This window comes from Saccopteryx bilineata, chromosome 4 (genome assembly GCF_036850765.1).
Source record: "Saccopteryx bilineata isolate mSacBil1 chromosome 4, mSacBil1_pri_phased_curated, whole genome shotgun sequence".
NCBI lineage: Eukaryota > Metazoa > Chordata > Mammalia > Chiroptera > Emballonuridae > Saccopteryx > Saccopteryx bilineata.
Genome location: NC_089493.1, coordinates 2,664,006 through 2,691,025, shown reverse-complemented (window position 1 = coordinate 2,691,025; position 27,020 = coordinate 2,664,006). Strand labels below are relative to the sequence as shown.

At 61.9% G+C, this 27,020-nt stretch overlaps 1 protein-coding gene across 7 annotated transcripts; it reads left to right on the top strand.

Moving 5' to 3' along the window:
• Positions 1–592: 592 nt before the first annotated feature.
• Positions 593–26,022, top strand: ASPG (asparaginase). 7 transcript variants are annotated; one of them, XR_010731176.1, is made up of 17 exons: positions 593–822; positions 9,064–9,172; positions 9,832–9,943; positions 12,147–12,272; positions 12,717–12,800; positions 13,222–13,348; positions 17,128–17,240; positions 17,833–18,015; positions 18,108–18,221; positions 18,787–18,903; positions 19,981–20,076; positions 20,340–20,503; positions 22,410–22,466; positions 22,895–22,981; positions 24,234–24,398; positions 24,694–24,793; positions 25,134–25,160. XR_010731176.1 is itself a non-coding variant. In XM_066274859.1 (17 exons), the coding sequence occupies exons 1-17, from the start codon at positions 741–743 to the stop codon at positions 25,820–25,822; spliced, it is 1,773 nt and encodes a 590-aa protein (XP_066130956.1). In that variant the 5' UTR covers positions 593–740; the 3' UTR covers positions 25,823–26,022. The 7 variants fall into 7 exon arrangements, 4 of the variants coding, with proteins under 4 accessions (XP_066130956.1, XP_066130957.1, XP_066130960.1 ...); XM_066274859.1 differs by lacking the exon at positions 24,234–24,398 and adding an exon at positions 25,802–26,022 and having other exon boundaries at positions 25,134–25,214; XR_010731178.1 differs by lacking the exons at positions 22,410–22,466; positions 24,234–24,398 and adding an exon at positions 25,802–26,022 and having other exon boundaries at positions 20,340–20,499; positions 25,134–25,214.
• The last annotated feature ends 998 nt before the right edge of the window (positions 26,023–27,020 follow it).

The following is a 27,020-nucleotide window of genomic DNA, read 5'->3' as shown; positions in this document are numbered from 1 at the left end:
AGAATTAATTTGCTTGAGTGTAGAAGATATTTTTTGTTATCAGTATCAAAGTGACTTACATGGAATCAAAATCAGATGCGGGTCCCCTCGGGCCCTTCTGCATGGGGTGCAAGGGGGCAGGCAGGGTTTTCTGTCCACTCCTGGCGACCCCAAAGAGTGGACACCAGGGGTGGTCAGCAGCGCTGGCTCCTTTGCGGCGCAGGGGGGGAGGCAGGAGGCTGTGCGGCTGCCTGGGACCCGAGGGCGGCCCCACTGCTCAAGGATCCTTGGCTCTGACGTCTGTGTGGCACAGGGTCTTTGTGCCCTTGTCACAGATACTCAAACACCCCGAGGCCCTGCCAGAGTGGGCGCTGGGATCGCCAGAGGGGCTCAGGCCCCGCCCCCAGTGTTTCCCTTCCCCAAGCAGGTGCCTCTCCCGCCCTGCTGGTCCTGCCCTGGACTGGCCGGGGCCTCCACAGCAGCACCTTCTCCAGCACCTTCGGGCCAAACTCAGCCCCACGCCTGTCCCCGCAGGCGCTGCCCTCCGCCTCCGCAGTTACACCCCGCCCCCGAGGAGGCCCGCCCCTCCTAACAAGCCCCGCCCCTCCCTCCCGGCTGCCCTGGACACTCTCGGCCACCTCCCCTCAGTCCCCCCGAAGTCCCCTGGGGTCCTGCGCAGTTTAGTGTGGTTACGCCTGGAACCCCGCACCCCTTACACTGCCCCGCGGCCCTCTCTGGTCCCCTTGGTCCCGTGACCCCGCATGGCGCGCGCGGTGGAGCCCGAGCGGAGGCTCCTGGCCGTCTACACCGGGGGCACCATCGGAATGCGGAGCCAGCGCGGAGGTGAGTCGCTATGGGCTGGGGTGGGACGGCATGGTCCTCGCGCTGCCGGGCCTTCCCGAGGTCGCTAGCCGCACCCGGTGCCCTCTCTGCTAGGCGCCTGCAGCTGGAGGGCAGGGCGGAGTGCGCTGCCAGCGGTTGGGGCCCAGCACCTAGAACCCTAGGATGCGCTGCTGGCCCCCAGAACACCTGTCTCACCCCTTCCCCGGACCAACAAGCCGTGGGCAGGTGTTGAGGGGCTGGGAGGACCCATGAGCAGCTGTAGTGTGCCCCCGCCTTGCCCTCCTCCCTGCTGTGTTAATGGCTGAGGAGAGTCTGACACCTCTGAACTCCCACCTGCCCTGGAGTTCCAACCATGTTGGTGTCGGTGTCAATGATTAACTGGCCTGGCACCGTGACCTGCGCTGCGGCCCCAGGGAGGGCACTGAGGGGGTGGTGAGGAAGGAGGTGTTGGCCACAGCAAAGCTGTTTGGATTGCCACTGTTGGGAGCATTTCTGCACCTGCTGGTAAACAGTGGCCCACAGGGTACACAGCCACACATCCCTGCCCTGCCAAAGGTCAGGACAGCAGGGGAGGGCAGGGAGGGTGGCAGCTAGGGACACCCATTGGCTTATCCCTCCCTGGATTCATCGAAGATGTCACAGGTCAAGGGAAACAGGAATCCCAAAGATGGGCAACACCCCAGCAGCGGGCTGGCAGCGTCAGTGGCCGAGGAACCCTGAGGCTCCGGGCATCAGACTTTGGTGCCACCTGCCTTGGGGTGATCAGAGCTTCTGGGCCAGACAGCCAGAGGTTCCAGATGGCCTGGGAGACCACAGGTGACCTTGGCAGCTGATTGTCAGTCACCACACTGTGGCATCTATGTCCCCGGCCTAGACCTCCCTCTTGAACATGGTTCCACTTGCTAACAAGTTCACATTTGTATGGACTAAGCTCCAGGTGGGTCGAGGGAGACCCGATGTCCTAGGGACCAGCCATCCCTTACAGAGGACTGTGTTTGACAGATACCTCACGGTCCAGGGATATGGCCCCGGCAGGGCAGGCTCTGGTTTTGCAGGGCCTGAAACCTGGAAGCCCTTGTGAAGAATAATAATACAATATTTAAAATCAGACTTCGGGGTGAAAATGGATATTTATTTAGAATGGTGAGGAAAAATCACATAAAGCCAAGAATATCACAAAACCCAGAACAATATTTTTTTTGTGTGTGTATTTTTCTGAAGCTGGAAACTGGGAGAGACAGACAGACTCCCGCATGCGCCCGACCCCAGGATCCACCCGGCACGCCCACCAGGGGCGAGGCTCTGCCCACCAGGGGGCGATGCTCTGCCCCTCCGGGGTGTCGCTCTGTCGCGACCAGAGCCACTCTAGCGCCTGGGGCAGAGGCCAAGGAGCCATCCCCAGTGCCCGGGCCATCTGCTCCAATGGAGCCTCGGCTGTGGGAGGGGAAGAGAGAGACAGAGAGGAAGGGGGGGGGTGAAGAAGCAAATGGGCGCTTCTCCTATGTGCCCTGGCCGGGAATCGAACCCGGGTCCCCCACACGCCAGGCCAACGCTCTACCGCTGAGCCAACCGGCCAGGGCCAATATTTTGTTTTTAACAAAAGAAAATAAGCACATTTAATATGTGTGTATGGATGGGGACCCCGCATACTAGAGAGTCAGAGAGCCCACAGGCGGGAGACCCTGGGGAAGGTGGCATACAGACATCCTGAACTAGGGACAGGTGAGGTGCGCTGCAGGCTCCGAAGGGTCTTGCAGGACAATAAGAAGAGCAGGCATTTAGTAAATAGAAGTTTGTCCTGCCTTATGGATAGGTCAAGAGGTGATCTCTGATAATCTCTTATTAAGGCACTTGATTTAAGGTCTCAGTAGTTAAGGGAAGGGCAGGCATCTCTCTCTCTCTCTCTCTTTCTCTCTCTCCTGTTCCTACAGTTTCCTTTAGCTCAAAGCGAGATCCGCACGGCACAGAGGCCATCCAGGGTGGCTGTCCTGAGGCCCCCACAGTCCTTGGGAAGAGTCACCTTCCAGGAGTGGGCTAGCGGATGGGTCCACACCTCACGGGACAGTCTCAGGGCCTGGAGCCAAGTGCGGTTCCGAGAGAGCTGGGTCTCGTGTGGGGAGGCTGCGGGTGGGCTCCCAAAGCTGAGCCTGTGGTGCCGGCGAGCAGGTCCTTCAATCAGAGGCCTGTCTGTGGGAACGAAAGCAAAGCCAAGGTTCAGAGGGACAGTGACCTGAGTGCAGGCTCTGGTTCTGTCTTTTCTGAGAGCAGGGACATGTGTGGACCGGGCGGCAGGACTCACGTCTTCCTCTCTTAGGTATTTCTTCCCTTTTTAAATTTTTCTCTAGTCCTTTTAAAGAAATCTTTCAAAGAGGCTGCTGTGAGGATTTCCAACTTTTTGTCAGCTTCTGCTGGCCAAGGAACGCAGCTGTGGATGAAAGGAGGTCCCGCCGCAGCCGGTCTGAGAGTTCACTTGAGCCAAACTGAGGTCCTCAGCAGACTGAGAAAATGCTCCCGAGAGTGGCAGTGTTACAGCTGATGTTCTACATCAGAACCACCGGAGGGCACATGACGTGGCGGTGGGGGTAGGGGTCACCTGAATGCGCTATTGGTCGGTTAGGGAGGCGGGAGAAAGCAAAGCGGGGAATCTCTGGGGTTGGGTACAGAGTAACAAGGAGAGACACGTATCGTAATTTTTGCTCCATAAGACGCACCTGAGCGTAAGACGCACCAAGGGTTTCAAGGAGGAAAATAAGAAAAAAAAAATATTCTGAGCCAAATGATGTTAAAATATTTAATAAAATATGCCACAATGATATTTCAACAATGTAAACTCAACAGCAGTATTAACAACCATTAGCGCTGTTATTAACAAATGAGAAGAGACTTTAATGTTCAAATACTCTTCTAGTTGTCCGGGAACCCGCAGCAGCTAAAAAAATGAACATTCGCTCCGTAAGATGCACGGGCATTTTCCCCTCCACTTTTTGGGGAAAAAAGTGCATCTTATGGAGTAAAAATATGGTAACTTCTTTTACATCGGTGGGGGCCGGACGGTTGACATCGACAGCACATGGAGATGGTGCTGGGGGGCAAGACAACAAGGGGGGGCTCTGTGGCCTCTGCTCTGGTGGGAGGGTGCGCCCTGAGGGGTCTGGTAAAGGAGATTCCTGTGACATTTCAAGGGTCAGTCATCCTAGATGTCAAAGGCCATAGGCAGGCTCAGGTAAGGTGAAGGCCGACCTTTGTCCAGGCAGCTGCGGGCCTGGGGTGGGGGCGACTTGCTGTGACCAGACCTGCTTGCACTTAGGAATTTTTATGGTCAGACCGTCCTGCGTGGTCACTTCCGGTCTCAGGGTTCGTCGGGGCCACCACGCAGGCCTCCCCTGAGCTCGTCAGGTTCAGTGTGTGACCCTCCTTTTCCATCCACACCTCCGTCTCCCTCTGTCTGCTCACTTGGGGAGCTCGGACATTCGAGGGCGCTTTTAAAGATGATTTTATCTCATGGGAACATTTCTCATGATTGCCACTGCCATTGTAGGTTATCGTTTCCTTGGGGGCTGGCAGCAGTGGGCAGGACCCTGGCGGTGACTGAAGTGGAGCCCACACTTCTTTTTTTTTTTTTTTGTACTTTTCTGAAGTTGGAAACGGGGAGGCAATCAGTCAGACTCTCACATGCGCCCCACCAGGATCCACCTGGCATGCCCACCAGGGGGCGATGCTCCGCCCATCTGGGGCGTAGCTCTGTTGAGACCAGAGCCACTCTAGCGCCTGGGGCAGAGGCCAAGGAGCCATCCCCAGCGCCCGGGCCATCTTGGCTGCGGGAGGGGAAGAGAGAGACAGAGAGGAAGGAGAGGGGGAGGGATGGAGAAGCAGATGGGCGCTTCTCCTGTGTGCCCTGGCCGGGAATCGAACCCGGGACTCCTGCACACCAGGCCGACGCTCTACCACTGAGCCCACCAGCCAGGGCTGGAGCCCACATTTCTTGTCCATCTTGTCCGTGTCCCTCCATCTCCCGACAGCTCCCCAGCCGGCTTCTCAGGACGTAATGTTTTAGGTTGTCTTTGTAGGACTTTGCCGGCTCTTTGTCTCTTGTTTTTCTTCTGAAGTTCAGGCAGCTGAGTGTTCAATGTCCTGATTTTCACACGTTGGGAGGTGAGCAGGACGTGGTCTGGATGGGCTTGGACTTTTGTTCTAATCTCTGTCCTTCGATCTTTTGGAGGGAATCTGAGTGACTAGTTATGATATCAATAGGAGAGCTTTCTAAGAAAAGGATTTCTTCTGTTTTCAGTTTAGAAGTTTTTTCCAGTTAAAAGGGTCTGTCCTCAGTTGTTGTGTGTTGTTTTTTTTAATTTAGTAAGAAGAGAAGGCAGAAACAGACTCCCACACGTGCCCCCACCAGGATCCACCTGGCAAGCCCCCTAGGGGGCGATGCTCTGCCCATCTTGGGCCCTTCTCTGTTGCAACCAGAGCCATTTTTTTTTTTTAAGTTCCTGAGGCGGAGGCCATGGAGCCATCCTCATCCTCAGCGCCTGGGGCCAACTCGCTCCAATAGAGCCATGGCTGCAGGAGAGGAGGAGAAGAGAGACAGAGAGAGAAGTGAGAGGGGGTGGGGGTGGAGAAGCAGATGAGCGCTTCCCTGTGTGCCCTGACTGGAAATTGAACCGGGACATCCATACGCCAGGCCAAGCTCTACCACTGAGCCAACCGGCTGGGGCCCATTGTCTGGTTTTGATGGTAGGATCTGTCATGACTCAAACCCATGAACCTTTTATAGGAAGCAGGAAAGTGGAAGAAGCAAGCCTTTGTGTTGCCAGCCCTGATGAACAACAAAGGTTGAGATGACAAAGGCCCCACGCATTTGGGCCAGGACCTCTCAGGGCAACCCACTCCTCTGGGGGCTGGCATGGCCGGACAGTTCAGGGCTGGACCCCAAGTCTGTTCAGCTGGCCCCTGGGTGCACCCTGGTAAGTACACCTTACAGATGGCAGAGACCAGAGAAAATACTGTCCCTGGTCTTAAGGCTAAGCTCCCAGGACACTTAACAAGGCTGAAGCAAGCAGATGCACCCAGTGGAGGGCGAGGGGTGGACAGCTGAGGGGTCAGGGCCGAGCGGAGCTGCTGACCCTGCGGGAAGGAGAGAACACTACCCCAGAGGAGATGGGCTTCCAGGCCCCTTAGGGGAAAGATGAGTCAGAGTGGGGTCAGAGAGATGTGTGTGAAGTGTGAGGACTCGACCCACCATTGCCGGCATTGAAGATGGAGCCAGGGCCCTGGGCCTGGGGGAAGCTGGTCGAGGGGCACAGGTAGCAAGGACATTTGCTCATGTGTGCAACCAAGTCCTGCCAACCACCAAGTGAGCCTGGGTGCACTGCCCCCAGCACCTCCACTGAGGTCACAGCCCAGCTGGCACCTCCTGAACTGTGAGATAGCAATGGATACTGTTATAAGCAGCCCAGCTTGGGGCAGCTTGTTACATAGCAGTGGGGACTGATACACCTAGTAGATTCTTTTTTTTTTTTTTTAACATTTAAAACAATTTATTGTTTAATACATTGTCACTTGCATATTCCAGTGATGTTTCTACATTCCAACTTGTATTTGTAATGGTGAATGTCACTGACAAGTAAGACAGTGAAGTACCAAAATATTCTTCCTTACTAATTTTCTGGTCAAATCCCTTTTCTGTGTGCTGATTACTATGCTATGCATAACAAAATCAGTTCATACCTTCTTGTAAGGCATAACAACATTTTAATCTCTTAACTTCATTTCTTAACTTTCATTTCCCTGCTGTATATGGCCGAGGGGTGTAATAAAATTCCAGCTTAAAAAAACAAATCAAAACCTAAAATGACTTGCCAAAGACAAGATTTCTCAGAGATACATAGCAGTGTAAAATTTAAAACGAAGAGATAAAAACAAGAAGCACTTCTCAAACATAACTTTCAGATAACACATCAGTGTGATGAAAACTGAAAATCCCTAATGCTTACCAGTTGGTTCATTTTTTTAACCCAGTTTCCACCAGGACAAATGAAAGATTGCACACTTTACTTCCTAGTAGTATTTGTTCTGTTTTCGTGCCCTTGAAGAGTGCTTATGCTTATTTTTACAAAACACAACTCAAAAGCCCTCTTGATGACTTAGAGGCAACACCTCCAACCTTTGCTCATACCAGACATTCTTGGACATTAACAGGAGCTTTTATAATTTTTCCACATGTAACTTCTGCTTCTCAGATTTAAATACTCGAGCCTGTGGCTCCAATTCACCACCTGTGAATGTTCATCTTCTCAAAGTCAGGACTCCTCTGAAACTGTTTTCCGTCTATTACAGTACTCCCGCTACCGCACTAGGTAATTCAGTATCTATAAAGCTGAAAACGGCCCTGGCTGGTTGGCTCAGTGGTAGAGCATCGGCCTGGCGTGCGGAAGTCCTGGGTTCGATTCCTGGCCAGGGCACACAGGAGAAGCGCCCCATCTGCTTCTCCATCCCTCCCCCTCTCCTTCCTCTCTGTCTCTCTCTTCCCCTCCCGCAGCCGAGGCTCCATTGGAGCAAAGATGGCCCGGGTGCTGGGGATGGCTCCTTGGCCTCTGCCCCAGGCGCTAGAGTGGCTCTAGTCGCGACAGAGCGATGCCCCGGAGGGCCAGAGCATCGCCCCCCTGGTGGGCAGAGCGTCGCCCCCTGGTGGGCATGCCGGGTGGATCCCGGTCGGGCGCATGCGGGAGTCTGTCTCTCCCCGTTTCCAGCTTCAGAAAAAATAAAAATAAAAATAAAAGCTGAAAACTGGTGGTCGTGGCGTTGCACTTACATCTTCATTCCAATCCACCAAGACTTAACTTTATCCTTTCGGCTATTTTCTTTGCCTGCCCTGGTCTGGGAAAAATTGTGCCGCCCACACATGTGTTACCAGAGACACTCGTCAGCCGCTGGCAGTCCGGCGGTCTGGGTGTGGTGGTCGTAGCAGTCTAGCCCTGCCGACCAACAGCCCTCCCGGTACCTCATCCTCTTACGCTCCTTGGCCTGGGTTTGCGGGCTGCCCCAGGGCCAGGAGACGAGGACCCCCAACCCTCGAATGGCCCCGCTCCTCTGCGACAGGCTGAGAGACGAGCTCCATAACCAGGAGCCAATCCAAAATTCGGCTGGGTCGGCCTAGCTCAGGCCACACTCGCCGTAGCAAGGAAGGTCAAGCGCACCTTGCGGCAGTACGCACCCGGACCGCGGCTAGACCGAAATAGGCCTCCCGGCAAAGTCCTCCCGAGTCAGGTGAGGGACGGCCAAGTCAGAGGCTCGGCGACAGCGGTCCCCTAGTAGATTCTTGAAGGCTGGGAGTAAGCCTGTCAGGAGCAACCACGGACCCTTGTCCTGAAGTCTGACATGTTTCAGCCAAGGATATTTGCTGTTGGGAAGGGGGGCAGTGGGGGAGCTTGTCCTTGCTGTTGTGTCTGGGTGCTCAGCACAGCCAAACACATGGGAGGTGCCTAGCAGACCCTCAGTGAGAGTGACTGCCCAGAGAAGTCAGTTGCCTGCCCAAGGTCATGGTGCTTGTAGCGAGCAGTGTGGGACAGAAGGCTGGGGCCCTGAGGCAGCATTCCTTCTGGGAACCTGTGCTGAGAAGTCATTGGTTTCCAGGAGACACACCTGTGACCTTTTAAGGTCCTCTTAGAACTCAGCATGGTATCTGCCAGGGCTTCTGTAGAGGCATGTTCCTGGGACATGGAGGCTGCAGGCAGAAGGCCTGGGCTGGACCCTGGAAAGGTCACACATAGTCCAGCAAAGGTGCAAGGGCCTTGGAGGGCATGTGGAAAGTGCACTAGGGCCTGGACATCAAGGAGGGCTTCCTGGAGGTGGTACCTTAAGCTGGGATGAAGCACCTGACAGGTCAGAAGAAGGCAGGGGCAGAGGACTTCTTGGCAGAGCCAACAGCGTGTCTGTGGGAGTTCTGGGATGTCGGGGGAGAAGAATGGGCACATGAGAAAAAGTCTGCAGAGCGCCAAGTGCCCCTGAGCCTCAGTTGCGGGTGTGGGCTCACCTGGAAATGGAACCGCATGGCAGCTGCAGGCCTGTCTGCTCGGCCTCTGACTTCCCTGAGGCCCAGAGCTCACCTGAGCCAACCCTGGTCCCTGCCCCACATCCCTGTCCAGGCCTGGCCTCTGGCACAGGGTCGTAAGTGGCCAGCACAGAATGGAGGGGCTGGTGGCTGCCAGCCTCTGACACCTCCCTCCCCACCTCTGTCTGCAGTGCTGGTCCCTGGGGAGGGCCTGGCCGCCGTCCTGAGGACACTGCCCATGTTTCACGATGAGGAGCACGCCCGGGCCTGTGGCCTCCCTGAGGACACCCTGGTGCTGCCGTGAGTCTGGGTGTCTCCAGGGTCTCTGGCAGGGGCGACGGCCAGCTGTCATGGGGGAGGGCCATCGAGCAGGCTGTGGTCTCTCAGGACTTCTAGGCAAACCATTTGCGGGAGGCTGTCACTAGTGTCCACTTCCATAGCTTTAGAACTGACCAAAGCTCCCCTTTTAAGAGAGCCTTAGGTGCCCACCAGCAAAGGGGAGGTGGCCCAGCTGGCCCCTTCTCCCCGCAGTGTGAGGGTCCCTGGTTCTTGGCTCTCGGCCCAGGCCACCTGGCGCCCTTCATGGACGGCAGGCCGCATGAGGAATCACCCTCCTGGTCACTGACGTCCTCCTGCCAGCCACCCTCCTCCCTGGTCGTCTCCTGGCTCATCCAGGGCTGGACCCAGCCTCCCTCTGAGCTGGCGGTGTGAAGGTGACCGTGCTCAGGAGCAGTCCTTCCTGTTCTGTCCCTGGTCCCTCTCAGCAACCACAGTCCCTGTTTCTTGGGGACTCTGGGCGGAAGGAAGGCGGGGCCCTGTACTCAAGATGTCGAGGGCCTGTGGATGTACAGAGCCCGGGGACACAAGGCCCTGAGTGCAGGGACCCTGATGGGCGGAGGGCAACGGGGTGGTCCGGGGAGAAGGGGTCAGAGTGGGAGCTGCCCTTCTGCTTCCCTCAGGCCAGCCAGTCCAGACCAGAGGGTCATCTACACGGTGCTGGAGTGCCAACCCCTCTTTGACTCTAGTGACATGACCATCACTGAGTGGGTTCAGATTGCCCAGACCATTGAGGTAGCTGGGGAATGCGGGGTGGGGTTGTGCGCACTGGGCGGAGCTGTGGAGGCGGGGCCGGGGGCGGGGCCTGGTGTGGGCGGAGCTGGGTTAGTGGGCGGGGCAAGGGCAGCTCACCTGCGCTTTGGGGGCTGGGGTGCGGTCTGCAGCTTCAGGAAAAGTGTGGCGCCTTCGGGGGACACCCCAGCTGCAGGGCCTCTGAGGCCCTTTACCCTGTGCAAGAGGAAGGTGGGCAGTTGAGGGCCCCGTCCTTTCTGGGGAGGGGAAACTGCCCAGTCAGCGGCTCTGGTTTGTTTGTACGGGTGGTTTGTCCTAGTTGGTATACTGGGCCGGGATGTGTGATACTTCCCCTGCAGATTAACGAGCCCCGCACCTGGGTCATTCCCCTCTGGCCACCCCGTGCCACCCTGGAGCCATGGTCTTAGTGGACTTAGGACCCATAAAAGGGTGCAGGACCCCACAAGGATGTGTGGTGGCTTTCAACATCCTGCATACACGCCTTCCCTGTGGCCAGAGCGCCCTCCACCAGCTGTCTTCTCTGTTCTCCCCACCCCCCACCTGCACCCTTCTGGTCCTGGCTTCTCAGGGGGCCTCCCATCCTCCAGGGCCATTTCTCCCCCTGCTACCCAGAGGCTGGTCACACAGGCCCCCCTTCCGTGGCAGCTGAGGGGATGGGCCACAGTCACGCGCTTGTCTCTTTCTGCCTGGGGGAGAAAGCTTCCATGGGCCTCACCACTCCCCCTCCACTGTAAGCATCTGGGACAGTGTGTGACCCTGAGCCTGGCCCTTATGTTTGTAAATGGGGTCACCAGCTGCCAGTTGGCATGTCTGCAACCATTGTCTGGGGCAGTTTCCCTCCTTGAGGCTCCTGGCCACTTGGCTGAGCACACAGGACTGCTGTACTGTCTGCGGGGTCCATTCAGCCACCACAGGACTCATGAAGGGCCTTTGGAGCTGGGTGGCCCTGCCTGTGGCCGAGCCCTGTGTAGCCAGCAGATGGCGCCCCAGCCTGCCCTGTGGCTCAGCTCTGCCATTCCCCAGAGGGCTTGTTTGTCTTTCAATCATGGTCCTGATTCTGTAACTGTGTCCCTCACAACCGTCCCGGGGCTCAGTCTTGGCCACCCTCCAGGAGGTGGTGGCTGGAGGGGGTCCCTGCAGCCACCTTCACTCCTGCAGAGCTGGCCGGCATGCCTGGGAGAGCTGTGCCTGGACGGACCCTTTCCCAGTATGCCCGTCAGCATCCCGCCTGCCTGCCTGCCCAGGTCACCTGTGTTGGCTCCCAGCACTGGCTGTGCCTCCTGTCCACTGCTGTGGACATGCCTGGCCCACCCACTGGGCCTCCAGGCTCAAGGCCTTGCTTCCCCCATGGCTCCTGCTGCCTTGGGGGAGACTGTCACTCAGCAAGGGGCTGTTGGGAGCACTGAGCTGGGTTCTGGCAGGTCGCCCACTGACCAGTGTCCTTGAGAGTCCTAGCTGGTCATCGCCTGGTGGTGACACTATAGGAAGCCTAGAGGGGGACCTGGTTGTCCTCAGGGAATGTCCGAAGACCCGAAGACCCACAGCACAGTGGGCTCACCCCAGGGGTCAAGGAAGGAGGCCGTCCTGGGACACCGAGAGCAAGGGGGTGCCTCCAATGACCAGGGTCCCGCCTCCACCCCAGACCTCAGTCTGCATCTGGGGCCCTTTCCTTCTGTTTCCGGTGGTGGGGGAAGGGGACCAGGCTTTTTTTTTTTTTTTGTATTTTTCTGAAGCTGGAAATGGGGAGAGACGGTCGGACAGACTCCCGCATGCACCTGACCGGGATCCACCCGGCACGCCCACCAGGGGCGACGCTCTGCCCACCAGGGGGCGATGCTCTGCCCCTCCGGGGCGTCGCTCTGCCGTGACCAGAGCCACTCTAGCGCCCGGGGCAGAGGCCAAGGAGCCATCCCCAGCGCCCGGGCCATCCCTGCTCCAATGGAGCCTTGGCTGCGGAAGGGGAAGAGAGAGACAGAGAGGAAGGAGGGAGGGTGGAGAAGCAAGTGGGCGCTTCTCCTATGTGCCCTGACCGGGAATCGAACCCGGGTCCCCCGCACACCAGGCCGACGCTCTACCGCTGAGCCAACCGGCCAGGGCCAAGGGACCAGGCTTTTGTTCTCAGGAGGAAACTGGCAGTGCTGAGGGCCGGCCTGCCTGAGCCCTGGGCGCCCCACCCCTCCTGCAGAGACACTATGAGCAGTACCACGGCTTCGTGGTCATCCACGGCACCGACACCATGGCCTTCGCTGCCTCGGTGCTCTCCTTCGTGCTAGAAAACCTGCAGAAGCCCGTGATCCTCACCGGTGCCCAGGTAACAGTCAGGTTTGGCTGTTGGGGCCCAAGGCTCCACGGGGCAGTCAGGCCTTCCCGTTAGCACAGGGGGAGGCTGCTGGGGCCCCGGCGGGTGCTGGCTTCTCACTCAGTCCTGCAGCTTAGAGGAGGCTGCCAGGCTGTCTGTGCCCGGCCAAGTGCTGGCCCTGCCTGGGGCACGGGGGGAGCAAGGTGCCCTTGGGTCCAAGGAGCTGGGCCCGGGCAGTGGTGTGGTCCCTGGGTGAGTGGGCAGGAGGCCCCTCGTTAGACCCCCCCCCCCAGTGAGGGGACTGGCCAAGGAGAGCGGGGGGGGGGGGGGGGGATGGCCTGGCCAGGACCATCAGGAGGGGTCGCTGACCTGGGGCAGATGCTGCAGATCCCTCCTCCACCAGCCCGGTGGGGGGCTCTGGGCGGGGCCTCAGCTCCTGTCTGTGGCCTCTCCTAGGTGTCCATCCGCGCCCTGTGGAGCGATGGCCGGGAGAACCTGCTGGGGGCGCTGCTCATGGCCGGCCAGTACGTGATCCCCGAGGTACCTTTCACCGGCGCGTGCGCAGGGGCTTGGGTTTTAAGATCTGCCCTTCGCCCTGTAAGGGACGGACATACACATCATCTAGAAAAAAAAATCCGGAAACAGAAGGCAGCAGGGGAACCGTCACCTGCAGTTCCCTCCTGAGACGCTACATTAGGAGTCCACGGTGTTTCCCTCCACGATGACAGGTCCTTCTGTTACACGTGTGTACCTTTCCCCGAAATCAGATGGTTCGGGCATCGTTCCGAGCTGGCTTTATACTCTCTTCAACGTCTTTCCCCGGCTCGTGGGGCACGGGAGTCATTTATAACGATTCCTCGCCCCTCTCACAGCAGAGGGGGGCCCTCTCACGGCGGGGGGGGGGCTCACGGAAGTTGCATTCAGGCTGGTCTCACACCGCTGTCCTTCTCCGCCCCCACAGGTCTGCCTGTTCTTCCAGAACCAGCTGTTTCGGGGCACCCGGGTCACCAAGGTGGACACGCGCCGCTTCTCGGCCTTCTGCTCTCCTAACCTGCCGCCTCTGGCCGTGGTGGGCGCTGATGTCTCAAGTAAGCTGGGTGATTGGGCAGCGGGTCAGGTGCCCGTGGGCCTGTGCAGGGGGATGCAGGGGAGAGACTGTGAGGCTGAGGGTGCTCCCCTGACCTGGGACAGCACGGCTCGGCTCGGCCAGGGGGCTTCTCAGACAGGGGAGGCCGGGTGGGCTGCCACGTGGAAGGCCCCAGCAGGTCACCCCAGCTCAGGCTGGGCGTCTGCCCGGAGGAGGAGCAGGTTGGGTGGTTTGCCCCTCGTGTGTCCCCCTCAGGCCATATGACCCCCTGCCCGGGAGTCCCTGTCAGTGACGGTGGCTCTGCCATGCACCAGAGTCCCCTGGGATGTGATTCCTGCAGTGTGACTTTGTCTCTGGGACCTTATCTCTCTGTCCCCTGGGCCTGGCAGGAAGCCCAGCACCCTTTGTGTCTCCAGCAGACCACGTGTCCTGAGACGCCCCCTGAGTGGGAGCCCGCCCGTTGCCCTGGGTGTGGGAGCTGCTCTCTCGACCAGGCTGCTGGGCCACGAGCCCAGGCCTGGTCAGACTGAGGCCACCCTAGTGGCCCTGGGGGAGTCTTCTGTCTTCACTCCTGTGGGGTCTTTCACTGTCTCCTGGCTGTTCCCTGGCCCCCTGCCCTACTTTGGGTCCAAGGTGGGCATGCCAGCTCCTCCAACTCCTACCCAGCACCCTGGAAGCCCCCGCCTCGAGAAAGTAGGAATGTCTGCATGTTCCTGTGACATGTGGGCTCTCTGGAGCGGCCTTGCTGTCCCCCTGCCTGGCTCGGATGTGTCAAGATCAGCCCCAAGCTTGGCTGGTGTCTTTCTACTTCCTGACTGAGCCAGGGGCCCTGAAACTCCGGTCCCCACCCCTACCCCACCCCCAGGCGTAGATCCCTGGGGCAGGGTCTGGGGCAGGGTCTGGGGCAGGGTCTGGGGCAGGGTCTGGGGCAGCTGGGGGTGGGGAGCCCAGGCCTGGCTGAGCCAGCCTTCCTTTCGGGTCGTTTGGGGCCTTGCAGCCTTGCTCTGGGTGGGGCTGCTTCTGTAAGGTGCGCAGGACCCAGGTGGCTCTTCTGGCTGGACTGCCCGACGGGAGTGTCCAGCCCTCGGAACAGCGGAGGCGGCCTCTGGCCCCCGTGGGCTCCTGCCTGGGCCAGTGTGGAACGTGTGTATGTGTGTGTGTGTGTGGGGGGGTTCTGGAAAGGGCAGTTCCCAGAGACCAGCCTGGGACAAGCCCCTGGGGGTCTTGGAGTGAAGAAACAGGCTCTCTCCTGGTGGATGGGCTGGTCATGTGACCATGAAAGCCCCCCAGAGCCTTGTGACCCCAAGGCAGGACACACAGCCGTGGGATCAGGCACCCTGGCTGCCTGCGTCTTTCTGCCAGGCCAAGGCGGCCAGGACAGGAGGAGACCCCAGAGTGGGAAACCAAGGTGGAGAGGGGGAAGGGCCACACGGGGAGGCATTGGCTTGGCCTCGAGCACTGAGTCCCGTTCCTGGTGCTCTGACATGTGCTGCCCGTCCCCAGCCTACCAGCCTGCTCCCCCAAGTGCCTTCCGGTGGGCATGGGGCCCAGAACACTTCAGCGCACCTCATGTGTGTGCAGCCTACCCAGGGTTCGGGGTCAGGGGCGGTGGTTTCCCTGCTCGCTGAAGGCCAGAGCAGTCCGGGAGGCTTCTGGGAGGAGGTGGCACATGTGCTGGCGCTGTCGGATGGATTGGCTCCCCTGCCCATGCTGGGTCGTAGTGCTCAGCACAGCTAAGGAGAGAAAGGGGTGGGGGCCCCCTCCCCCATGGGGACTGCGTCACGCCTCTTTTGGAGCTCAGTAGTGGAGCCTCTGGGGACGAAGCCTGCTGGCAGGCGGAGGAGTTCACTGGATCCCAGGGCCTCTGGCTGTGTCTCGCCAAGCCCAGGCAGGCCACAGGCACAGGGACGCCCTCTGTGCCAGGCCCAGCAGCTTGGCGGGTGCAAGGAGGCGGCTGGCCCCGGGGAAGAGGCCCCTGGCCCCCGGGCCCACGATTGCCGGATTGCTTCCCACTGGCTGGGGTGCGTGAGGGTGTGAGAACCGGGCCCCGCCTGTCCAGGCCTGGCCGGTTAGGCAGGCAGCCGGTGTTGAGAAACACCAAGCTCTGCTCAGGGTGTGGCTGGCGGGGGCCCTGGGGAGGGGGCTGCGGGGGCTGAGGGACGCCTGGGCTAGGAGGGTGTCAGCAAGGCAGCTGGAGAGCGATGCGCTGAGCGTGCGAGGAGGGTGCGTGGTGGGCCGGGGCCCCGCCCTGCCGGCCCTGGCCCCACCCAGTGGCCACAGCACGTGGTCTGCCCCGGGCAGCCTAGGAAGTCACGTCCTCTTTGTAGGAGCCCTGGCCTCAAGCTCCCCTTAGGCGCTCTGTTTGTGGGACCGCGTGGCCCCTGGCTGGGCAGGACTTGGGTTCCATGGGCTCTCAGGGGGGTGGGCCGACCATGGGTGGCGCAGGTCCTTTTCCTTTGTCTCTGCAAACCCCTCTGTAGCCGTAACCCCCGTGGTGTCAGCCCCTCCACGGCGCCGTCTTATCTGCTCACCCAGCTGGGGCAAAGGGTTCTAAATTAAAGGACACCTGATTGACACCCTGGTTGAGGGAGGTGGCCTTCTCAGGCAGTCTATGTCCTCCCTGTGGCCCATCCCCCAGCGCGCCCCACCCCCTCCAACTCCATGTTACAGGGCTGCACCAGTCTGGGAGTCTGGAATGTTCCTCAGTTTATTATCATGTGTGAATCATTATTCTGGCAGATGCAGCAGGGGGCACGGGGGGCGGGGGGGGAGAGGAGGCTTGGGTGGGAATCCTGGATGCCCCCTAGTTCCCGTCTGCCTCTGCACCCGACTCTCTGGGCGGCCTCAGGCCAAGCTGTTCCCCTCTCTGGACCTCAGTTTCCCTGGGACAGATGGGAGTCTCCGTGGTACCTGCACCTGTGGACAGGCTCTGACAGTGATCAGTGCTGGCGGGTTCATCAACCTCCGCCTCTGCTGGTCCAACCTGCTGAGGGACTGAGGGGTGGACGCGATGCCGGGCACTGGGCTCCTGAGGGTCACAGGCCGGACCTGCCACCCAGCTCTACTTGCGCCCCCTGTGGCTCGGTCCTGGCAGTGCAGAGGCCTTCAGACTAGAGAGAGACTGATCCTCTGGCGAGCTCTCTGCCTGGCAGGCTCAAGGGGCACTGACCCCCAAGTGTCTGCCCCCTCCATCCGCAGGGCTGGGATCCACCATGATCCACCCTGGCGTGGGGATGGCATGGGCACATGTCAGGCCTCTGAGACTTTGGGGTGAATCAGATGAAGGCTTTTCTTTCCCCAAAGGTGAGGAGTCCATAGGATTCATTCATTCATTCATTCATTCACTCATTGACTTGCTTGGCTGACACATGGTAGGTGCCCAGTCCTGGGCAGGTGAGGCTGGCTGTTCTGAGAATGCCACCCTGACTTCTCCGGGGGTCCAGGAGAGCAAACCTGCCTTGGGATCCTGCCATCTCTGTTGTGCCTGATACATAGCCTTTGCATGTGCTGTTCCCTCGGCCTCGAATGCCTTGCCTGCACCACCACCTCTGCAGTCTGCAGGCCTCTGTCCCTGGGAATCCTCCACCCCACCCCCCAGTAGAGCTCAGCACAAGCCAGCATCCGTGAGCCCGGGGCTGGGAGTCGGGAGGCTGGGTGAACTGGAAACCACGCGGAGCTCTGAAGACGCCAGAGGGAGGCTGGTTGGCGCGGAGGAGCTGGGCTGGGGTCTCGGCTTGAAGGCGACTCACTCGCAGCTCCGTACTGGCCCTCTGTCCGCAGTCAATCGGGAGCTGGTGCGGAAGGTCCGCAGGAAGGACCGCCTGCTGGTGCACAGCAGCATGGAGCGTGACGTGGGCCTGCTGCGTCTCTACCCCGGGATCCCTGCCACCCTGGTAAGGAGGCGCCCTGGCCGCCCCTGCATGGCTCCCGTGCCCCCCATGGCTCCCCCGTGCCGGCACAGCTGGCCCGGCACTACCGCCCTCCCCCTCCCCATCACCCGTGGCCCAGGCACACGGAGAACAACTGTGGAGCGTGCTTCATGCCTGGAACCCGCACGTGCCCCCACCTCCCCAGAGGCTTTGGGACCCCATTTCGCCTTTTTCTGGGACATGGGCTTCTAATAGGGGCACCCTGCCTATGTGTTTCACTGCAAGGTCCTCCCCCCAAATATTAGCTGCTAGGAGTACCTGTGGTGTGACCAGCGGGTGGGCTGGGGCCGGGCAGGGTGGTGGGCAGCCCTCTCCCCGCACGGCCCCTGACCCGTTTCCAGCTGTGGCCTCCCACACTTAGAAGGGACAGGGAGTCCCCTGGGGAGGACTCGGTGGGGAGCAGCCTCGCGGGGCACCCCCACGGGGCCCTCTCAGCACAGCGCCCCTGGGCGCACCGTGGGCAGCCTGGCGGCCTCAGGCCACACTCGGAGGGGCCGGTCTGCCGCTGCAGAGGGAAGCCAAGGCCCTCCCTCACCATCCCCTCCTGGTCCCGCAGGTCCAGGCCTTCCTGCAGCCCCCGCTGAAGGGTGTGGTCATGGAGACCTTCGGCTCTGGGAACTGCCCCACCAAGCCTGATCTGCTGGCGGAGCTGCGGGCGGCGGCCGAGAGGGGCCTCCTCATCCTCAACTGCACCCACTGCCTGCAGGGCACTGTGACCTCGGGCTATGCGGCCAGCATGGTAGGGGCGGGGGGCCAAGGCCTGGAGAGGGGGAAGCGTGAGCTGGGCTGGGACCCTGCACCTCAGTGACTGCTCCTGCCCCCTCCCCGCAGGCCACGGTGGGAGCGGGCATCGTCTCCGGCTTCGACATGACGTCTGAGGCTGCCCTGGCCAAGCTGTCCTACGTGCTGGGCCAGCCCGGGCTGAGCCTGGACGAGAGGAAGGAGGTGCGGACCCCGCGGGCTGCGGGCACGGGCTTGGGCCACGTGTCAGTGGGTCCTGAGGGTGTGCGGGGGGTGTGACTCGCTGACACTGGGCCCAGGCCGGGGGTGCGTGTCTGGGTTTGGAAAGTGGGAGGGAGATGGGGCTCCCCATGGTGCAGAAGGCCAGCTCTGGGGCCTGTGCTCCTGCACCCCTTGTTGATCCTGAAATTAGTCCTCACTTGTCCTTCTTCCTTGTCAGGGAGCTTTGGGTCTGGCACACCCTGAGACTCCCCAAACTGCTCCCAGATACCCCCCCCTCCCCATGCTTCCCAGGCAGGCCTGAGACACAGCCCGCCCCAGGCCCTCTGTTTGGGCAGAGGCCTTGGGACCCTGAGCCAGTCGAGATGGAGGCTAGGGCTGTCCTGCGGGGACCTGGCCTGGACCGCACGTAGGCCAGAAGGACGGAGCCCAAACCCTGGAGTCGCGGGCCCAGGGCGGCCCTTACTGCTCGTCCCCCTGGGATGCCGGGCCACGTGGCAGGTCTGGGCCACCAGGTTGGGGCCCTGGCTCTCCTGTGCTCCTCCCCCAGCTGCTGGCCAGGGACCTCCGGGGAGAGATGACCCTGCCAGAGGCGGACGGGCGCCGGCCCTCCCTTCGGAGCAGCTCGCGGGGCCTGGGGCTGGCCCAGCTCCTCAGCTTGAGCCAGGTACTGCCCAGCATGGGGCGGGTCTCATGGCGGGGGCAGGGGGCGCCGGGCACCTGCCTCGGCCATTGGCCATCGTGGTCCCAAGGCACGAGCAGAAAACCACCAGGTGCGGCCAGGTGCTGGGCCTGGCTCACTCTGGTTCTGGGCTTGGGTCCACAGCAGGGCGGGGGGTAATTTGCAGGGGTTCACGGAGCAGCAAGCGAGGAGGGGCCCGGGCAGGCTCGGGGAGCCCTTGCAGTGTGTCGACAGTGTGCAGAGCATGGCCGGTCACTGGGTGGGGCAGCTGAGGACCATGTCGGGGCCAGGTCTGGGGCCAGCGCTCCAGGCCACGGCCTCGCCCATCTCCAGCGCCCCTGCCCCACCTCAGCCAGGCTGCTCAGAAAGGGCAGAGGAGCCAACAAGGACATGCTTTAGGGTCTGGGGTGAGGGGTTCAGGCTGGACCCGGCCTGCAGCGGAGATTGGGGCCTCCTGGTCCCTCCCCCCTCCCCCCCCCACCACCCATGCACCCAGACCTGGCCCGGGGCTCGGGCAGCAGAGCGTACTGCGTCCCGGCTGCCCTGGGTCACGCCCCGTGCCTGTTTCCCCTCAGGACAGCACGGGGTGGGAACGGACCTGTCGTGGTCAGAGGGGAGGCCGGAACGTGTGTGGCCTGTTATTGGGGTGGCTATATGCTTTGTCATCAGGCCTGGCCATAGGGGCACGGCTGCCCCTGGGGGCCTCTGCGAGGACCCCTGGCTTCTGGCTTCTTGAGGGGCTCCTGACAGCCTCCTCCATTCCCAGTCCTGGGTGGGGGCTTGGGAGACCCTGTGAAGCAGGGTTGTTTCCAGGGGAGGGGCCTGGCTGTCCTTCCAGGCTCCTCCACGCCAGTGCCTTGTGGTAATTATGTCCCTGCGTCCTTGAACGTGGTGGAGACAAACCAAGAAATGGGTAAAGGGTGGGTGGCAGGCCCTGGTCACACAGCTGCTCTGAGGACAAAGCCAGATGGTGGCCTCATGTCCTGGACTTGGCTCCCTGGGTGGGGGGCTGAGCACCCCTAGGAGAGGCATGGTCCCAGGGTGCCACCATCCCCCACCCAGGAGACTGACGCTGTCCGAGAGGCCCTGGCACCCAGCCTGGCCTGTGCCGCGGCCCACGCTGGGGACCTGGAGGCCCTGCAGGCCCTTGAAGAGCTGGTGAGCCCCTCACCCCACCTTGGGGATCAGCCCCAGCCATGCCAGGCTCGGGGCGGGGGGGAGGACAGCCTTCCCTGGGTCCCACTAGTTCCCCTGTGCCCTGGTCTGCCAGGCTGGGCAGCCAGGTCTGGGGCCTCGTGGTGGCTCAGGGAGGCGCAGCGGCTGTGCCCAGCCCCACCCTCAGGGCGCACTCCAGCCCTTCCTGCCCCTTCCCTGTGGTCTCCCTGGCCCTCAGTCAGGGACGTGTCCTTGCGTCACTCCAGGGCAGTGACCTGAGCCTGGAGGACTTTAACGGTCAGACTCCCTTGCACGTGGCCGCCCGGAGGGGCCATGCTGGCATGGTCACCATGCTGTTGCAGAGAGGGTTGGACGTGAACGCCCGAGATGAGGATGGCCTCAGCCCACTGCTGCTGGCTCTAAGGGGCAGGTACCGGGGGCTCTGCATCTGTCAGACATTTGGGCAGGGGTGACACACGGGGTGGGCTGGGACTGAGCCACCCAGAGGGGGCTGCTGATTTGTCTGTGGTCACACAGCTTCCTGAGGCCAAGGCCACTCGCTTCTTAGAGCCTTGCCCATCCCCGGCCTGGGGAGGGCTTTCTGGAGGAGGAGGTAACCTCCAAGCTGAGCCAGGCAGGCCCAGAAAGACCCTGGGGAGGAAAGAAAACCACTTATGAACAAAGCAAAAGGGATCTCCGGTTTCTTCCCCAGGTTGTCTCTGAGTACCTGGGGGGCGGGCATGGGGCCAGGGGGGAGCCCCAGCTTAGCTCCGGGACGGGACGGGGCAGGTGTTCTAAGGCAGGCTGCGCAGTCAGATATCCGGCTGGGGTGGGCACGATGGCCAGCCTGCACAGAAGTGATAAGGGTTGCCCAAGCTGGCCCACACTTGCTTCTTCAAGGCGGGCCCCGGGCTGAGGTGTGGTTGGCGTGCCCGGTGGGGTCTCGTAGAGCTGAGCACTTGCTGAGCTCCTCTCAAAGGAAGGGGCCGAGGACACTGGGCGGAGAGGCGACGGGGGTGTCCTGCTCTGCGGCCAGGGCCGGGGCCGGGGTCACTCGGAGGCCTCTGCTGGGGCTTCTTGACGTGCATGCAGTTGTTGGGGGCTGCACCTTGTGGGGGGGGTGAGGTTCAGTGTTCAGATAAAGCACGCACAGGCTGCTGGTTGCGTCAGGAGCTCGCCAGCTCTGACCCCTTCACTGTGGCCAGCCTGGGCCTGTGGACGCCCGCGTGCCCTCCCCGGGCCCGGGATCTCTCTGAGGGTCAACACCACCGGCTCTGATGGCCAGTCCCAGCTTGGAGGGGGTGGCGGCAGGTGGACGGGGCAAGCGGGAACGCCGGCATGCGGGAACGCCAGCCCGCATTCTTCTACGCGCTGCCCAGCACAGAACCTGCCGGGACACCTTCCAGGCGGGGTGGGGCGGGCCCACGGGTGTCCCTGCCCCGCTGCCTGTGCGTGTGCCCAGGGCTGTGTATGTGTGTGTGTGTACGCACACGCAGGACACGTGTGTGTCAGGGGTGGGGACCACAGCTTTGCTCTCCGTCCTTGGGGAGCCTTCCTGTTCCCAGAGGTAGAACCGGTCTTGTCATAGGATCTGCACAGCCCCAGACGCTGGCCTCTCCCCTCGGCACTTCTCGGGGGGCGAGGGGCGGGAACACGGCTTGCGGGATCCCAGGTTATTTCAGGGAGGAGGTGCTCATGAGTCTCACGGTGGGAGTGAGGATGTGTGTGTGCTTGTGCCACCAGACGGTCAAGGTCAAGCCCAGGGTGCCCTCCTCTGCTGGAGCCCTGGGGTGGGGTGTATCGCCCTTAGACAAGGACAATGGGGTCCCACCTTCCTTCCCAGGCTCCCACGAGCGCGGAACCCTCAGAACAGGCCTGACTGTGGGGGAAGGGCAGGAGCTCTGCAGGGTGCACCTGGGCACCGGGGTGATCTGGCTGGAGAGTGCATTCTGGGGCATGGGCGGGCAGTGCCGTGAGCTCATCCCACCCAGGTCCCACCCCTCACCCCCACCTGGCTGTTACAACACCCCCCAAACCGGTCTCCCCGGCCTCGTTCCCCTCCCCAGCCCTCCTGTGCCCTGGAATGGCACGGAGGGGCCACTCACCAGCAGGGCTCATTGGCACAGAGGGTGGGGAGCAAGGCCTGGGGTCCCCCTCCTCCCCAGCCTCCCTGAAGGTGAGGTGGCCACCCTGACAGTGTGGGGAAAGGGGGTCGGTCTGTGGCTGTGCGGAGGACCGGTGTCCCCCACTGCTGCCGGCTGTGCGGCCCTGGCCTTGCTGAGCCCAACCCCCCCCCCACTGCTCCCACGGCCCCCTCACCCTAGCTTGGCTCACAGACGCGGCCTCCGGACACCTGCAGACATCCAGGCCCTGCTCTGCGCCAGCCTGACCGGGTTTGCATTGGTCCACTCGGGTTTCACTTCCTCCCTTCCCCCGAGGGCAGAGTCTGGACCCATTTGACTCAGTTTCCCCAGGTTCAGCCCCGGCCGGGGTGGTGGTGCACAGTGGGGCTGGGCAGCTCGGTGGGGAGACTGTATTCTGAGGTGGGCTGTCCCTGGGTCCTCACGGAGTGCCAGGGCCCCCAGCATAGGCAGGGGAGACCTCGGAAAGGCGGATGGGGGAACGTCTCAGCCAGGGCTGACTGACACCCTGGCGTGGGGCTGGGTGCTGGGCTGCCCCAGACCGGGCTGGCCCTGTAGAGCCAGGGTGTCCTGGACAAGTGGGGGGCGTGGGACCCTGGTCTGAGGCAGGTGGGCTCCTGATCCCGTGCACAGGACCCAGAGCCCCGCTGTCAGAGGTCAGCATACCTCTCTTACCGCAGGCATCAAGGGGTCATCAGGCTGCTGCGGGCAGCCGGGGCTGGCCTGTCCACCCAGGACCTGGAGGATGCCGGCACGGAGCTGTGCAGGTGAGCACTGCAGGCACATCTTGCTTTTCTGGGGGGCCTGGGGCTGGAGCTCTAGGAAGGGGACCAGGTCTGCAGGGAGGGAGGCTGGCTGGGGAGGGGGCCTCAGAGGCAGGACAGCCCATTGCCAATGGGATTCTGACTTCACAGCGGCCCCGAATGACCCCACAACAGGCAGAGAGAGACAGGCACAGGGAGGCGCAGGCCTGGAGGTCCCCAGTGAGGGTGCTGGTGGGGGGCTGGGCAGAGGGCAGGCCAGGGCTACAGAGCTCAGCCCCTCCCTCCAGCCCCCAGACCCCTCCGCATGGTGCGGTGGACACCCTGGCGCTGCCTCCCCTGCTGAGGGGGCCGTGCAGGAGACAGGAGGGCAGAGGTCTGCCAGAGGGCGCTGGGTGATGGTGTTGGAAGTGGTTGGGGTGTGTGTCCCGAAACTCAGAGCCCCCGGCCCAGGGGACGGGTGACATGGTGAGATTTCAGGATGACTGGGAGTGGAGGAGGAGACCCTGAGGTTTGCCCCTCATCTCACCCCCTGTGGCTTGGTGCCAGCAATGCTTCCCTTGGTCCTGGAGGCCACTGGCCACAGAGGAGGTGGGGTGGGAAGACCCCACTGGCCCCTAGCTTCTCTCCTCCACTGAACCCTGGTCTTCAGTGTCCCTGGGCGGCCCGGGGTGGGGGTGGGGGGCAAATCCTGCTGGCTGACCCGCCCTCTGCCCACTGTTCTCAGGGAAGACAGGGTGAGGTGGGCTCTCACATGGGGTAGAGGGGGTGGGGAGTGGGACCCGGGAGGGAGGGGCTCAAGGCTGAACCTGTGTGCCCGGCCAGCACGCTGGTCTTGGCTCTGAGGGGACGGCTAGTTCGGGGGTGCCCTCCCAGCGGGGCCTGGCTGGCTTCCTTACAGACGGAGGCAGACAGAGGGGTTCGCCAGGCCATACGGGAGCTGCTTGGCCTGAACTGGGGGGCCCTGGGCTGACCCTTCCCGGGGTCCAGTGTGTGTGGGAGGCAGCAGGAGTCTTGGGGTACTTTCCAGTGAGGTGCACCCCAGGAATTGCCCAGCGCCACTGTAGGGGCGGCGGCTGCTGCTCCTGACCAGGAGTGGAGTCGTGATGGACGCTTTGGCGGACAGCCCTTCCCCGCCCAGCCAGCACACCTAGCACAGGCCCTTCCCTGACCAGGCCCCCGAGAGGCGGGGCGGCCGAGGAGAACCCTGGGAAGGGCCTGGGAAGGTTCTTTGCCCACCTGCTGTCTTCTTCTCCAGGGTAGGAGGCCAAGGCCCCTCCATGCAGCCCGAGGGGTCCAGGCTCCCACCCCTCAGTGTCCTCTTTGAACCACGGGTCTGCCTCAGACTTTCCTGGGCCTCCGTGGGCCCTGCCCAGGGAAAGCCGTGTTGTGAAATGTGAAACTGGCAGGCGGCTCTCAGCAGGTGGGGCGTGTGTGTGCGTGCGCCCATGCGTGCATGCCCTGTGTGTGCATGCACGTGTTTGCATGCTCGTCATGGATGTGTGGGTACCTAAGTCACCGTCACCCCCACTGGGTGAAACCAGACTCCGGGAGGCCCCCTCCGGCATTCCTGCCCCAGGGCCCAGCGCTGCTGGGTCAGCCGTCTGGGGCTGGCTTTGTAAAGACACCGCGGGCACCCCGGACAGGCAGGTGGGCAGATGGACTGGACGGGCGCCCAGCAGGCCCTGACGGCTTCCCCTCCTTGGCTCCCCGCCCAGGCTGGCATCCAGGGCTGACAGCGAAGGCCTGCAGGCGTGGTGGCAGGCAGGGGCCGACCTGGGGCGGCCGGGCTACGACGGGCGCAGCGCCGTGCTTGTTGTGAGTGCCACCGGCGTTCCACTGCCCTCTCCAAGGCAACAGCCTCCTCCTCCAGGAAGGCCTCCCTGACAGCTTCACAAGCTCCCCCCTTCCTTTGCCCCACCCGCAAATGCCCATCCTCCCCTGGTGAATACACTGCACATTGAGGAGTGGAGGGGAGACTGTCTCCCTTCCAGTCCCGGCCCCTGGGTGTGAGGACAAGGAGAGTGGAGACCTGGAGTCCTGTGTGCTTAGACGGGAGGAGGCAGGGAGGCTGTCCTGAGTGGGGGAAGGTGTGGTAGAGGCCAGGCTGCTGCACAGGGACCCTGCGGCAGCTCCTCCCTCGGGCTCCCTCCCACAGGCAGAAGCTGCCGGGAACCTGGAGGTGGTGACTCTTCTGCAGTGGCTCCAAGGTGGGGCTGGGGTCCTGGCCCCGGGTCCGGTAAGTGCCCCCAAGCAGGGCTGAACACTCCCAGCCCTACGGCTGAATCCAGCTTGGGGAATGTGTCCCGGGCAAGTCCTGGGAGGAGGCTGCGTTAGGTCAGTGCCCCTCCTGTGGGCGGGCACACGCTGTGTAGGGGAAGCTGAAAGTGCTGGAGGGAGATGGAGTTAGAGAGGGCTTCCTGAAGGAAGAGCCACCTCAGGCCTCCTGGGTTCTGTCTCGTCTGCCTCCGCTGACACCCTACCACAGCACTGGAGGGCCCCAGCCATGGCCAGGAAGGTCCTCACGGCTGGAGGGGACTCGGCTCAGAGGCCTTTGCTGTGTGTCCTGCCTACCCTGACACACCTACCCCAGGACCACCCCCTACCCCCCAATGGGCTGGGTGCCCCTGCCTAACTCCCAGGCTGTGCTGGTCAGTATCCAACTGACACCCCCGCCCCCACTCCATCCTCTAGCCTTCTGGAAAATTCTCAAGGCTTGCTGGGTTTGTTTGGTCCTTGGGTCCCTCCCTGATGAAAGCTGGGCCCCACTGACAGGTGCCTGGGCTTGTCTTTCTGCCCAAGGCCTCAGGAGACCTCTTATTTCAGGAAGTGCTGCCTGGTGTCTAACCTGAAGCTGTCTCTCTGTGGCATCAGCTATTCCTTCCTGTTGTGACCTGCCGGGATCGGAGCACCCCACCCCATGGTTCTGACTGAGATGCCCTCTGCTGGGACTGTCTTTCATTATGTCTCCGAGACAGAGCCTCAACCTCTTTGCCGGACAGTGACAATAAAGTCTCTCTGGGACCACACCTCCCCTTGGTCCCCAAAGCCTCATTCTGGTGGGTCTGTCTGGGTCTCAGGACTGTGGGTATGTGTTTGTGGAGAGTCTGGCTGAGGCTCTGGTTCAAAGGGCGGTGACATCAGCACCCTGGGGGTGTGGGACACACAGCCAGTCTGTCCCCAGGAAGCAGGAGTGTGTGAGCCAAGCCCCAAAGCGGAGGGCAAGCAGTTCCCCTCCCCCCACTGCCCTTCCTCCCTGCCTGCTTGGGATGGTCCCTCCTCCAGACAACCTCTGCCCCATCTCCTCTGTCTGAATCCTTCTCATTCTTGAAGCTTGGAGTCGCCTCCTCCAGGCAGCCCCCCCCCCACACACACACACAGAGTCCTGTGTGACTTTCCAGGCAAGGACCATCTGTCTTGTCCTCCCAGTCCCTCCTGGCTGCTGTCTGGTTTTCAGAGCCCCCCCCCCCCCGCCCCCCAGCAGCAGGGTTCATTCTAGCCCCTGGTCTGCCTGGAGGCCCTGACCCACCACCCATTGTAAGCTAGGCCCATCCAGGCCACTTGCCGGGGACCCAGAGTGGGAGTGAGTGACCCACGCAGCCCTGTGCCCCGTGGGTGGGGGCTGGCCCTGCCGGGGCAGCTGTGAGATGGGCAGGGCAGGCCCAGGCATGGCGGGTGTGGTTCTCCAAGGCCAGTGGGCAGCTTCACCCTTGTCAGAGGCCCAGTTGGAACAAATCAGGTATCTGATCCCCCGGCCAGTTCTCTGTCCCGACTGTAAGCAGACCAGCAGGGCAGCCCCCCACCCCCGGGGCCCAGCCCCTCCGTGGGTCTGGGCCTCCCTCCCCTGCCCCCCACATTCCCTGAGCGTCCTTGCTGGGCCCCAGGAGCAGCGGGAGCTGCCTCCTTCCAGGTACCCCGGCTCCTCGGTCCCTCTGTAACTGCCCATAAGAGGGTTCTTGTCCATCTGCCCCCTGCACGGAGGATCTGGCCCCGTGGATACTGGGCAAAGTGTGAACCCAGAGCCTGCCCTTGGCACTCAGCGTTG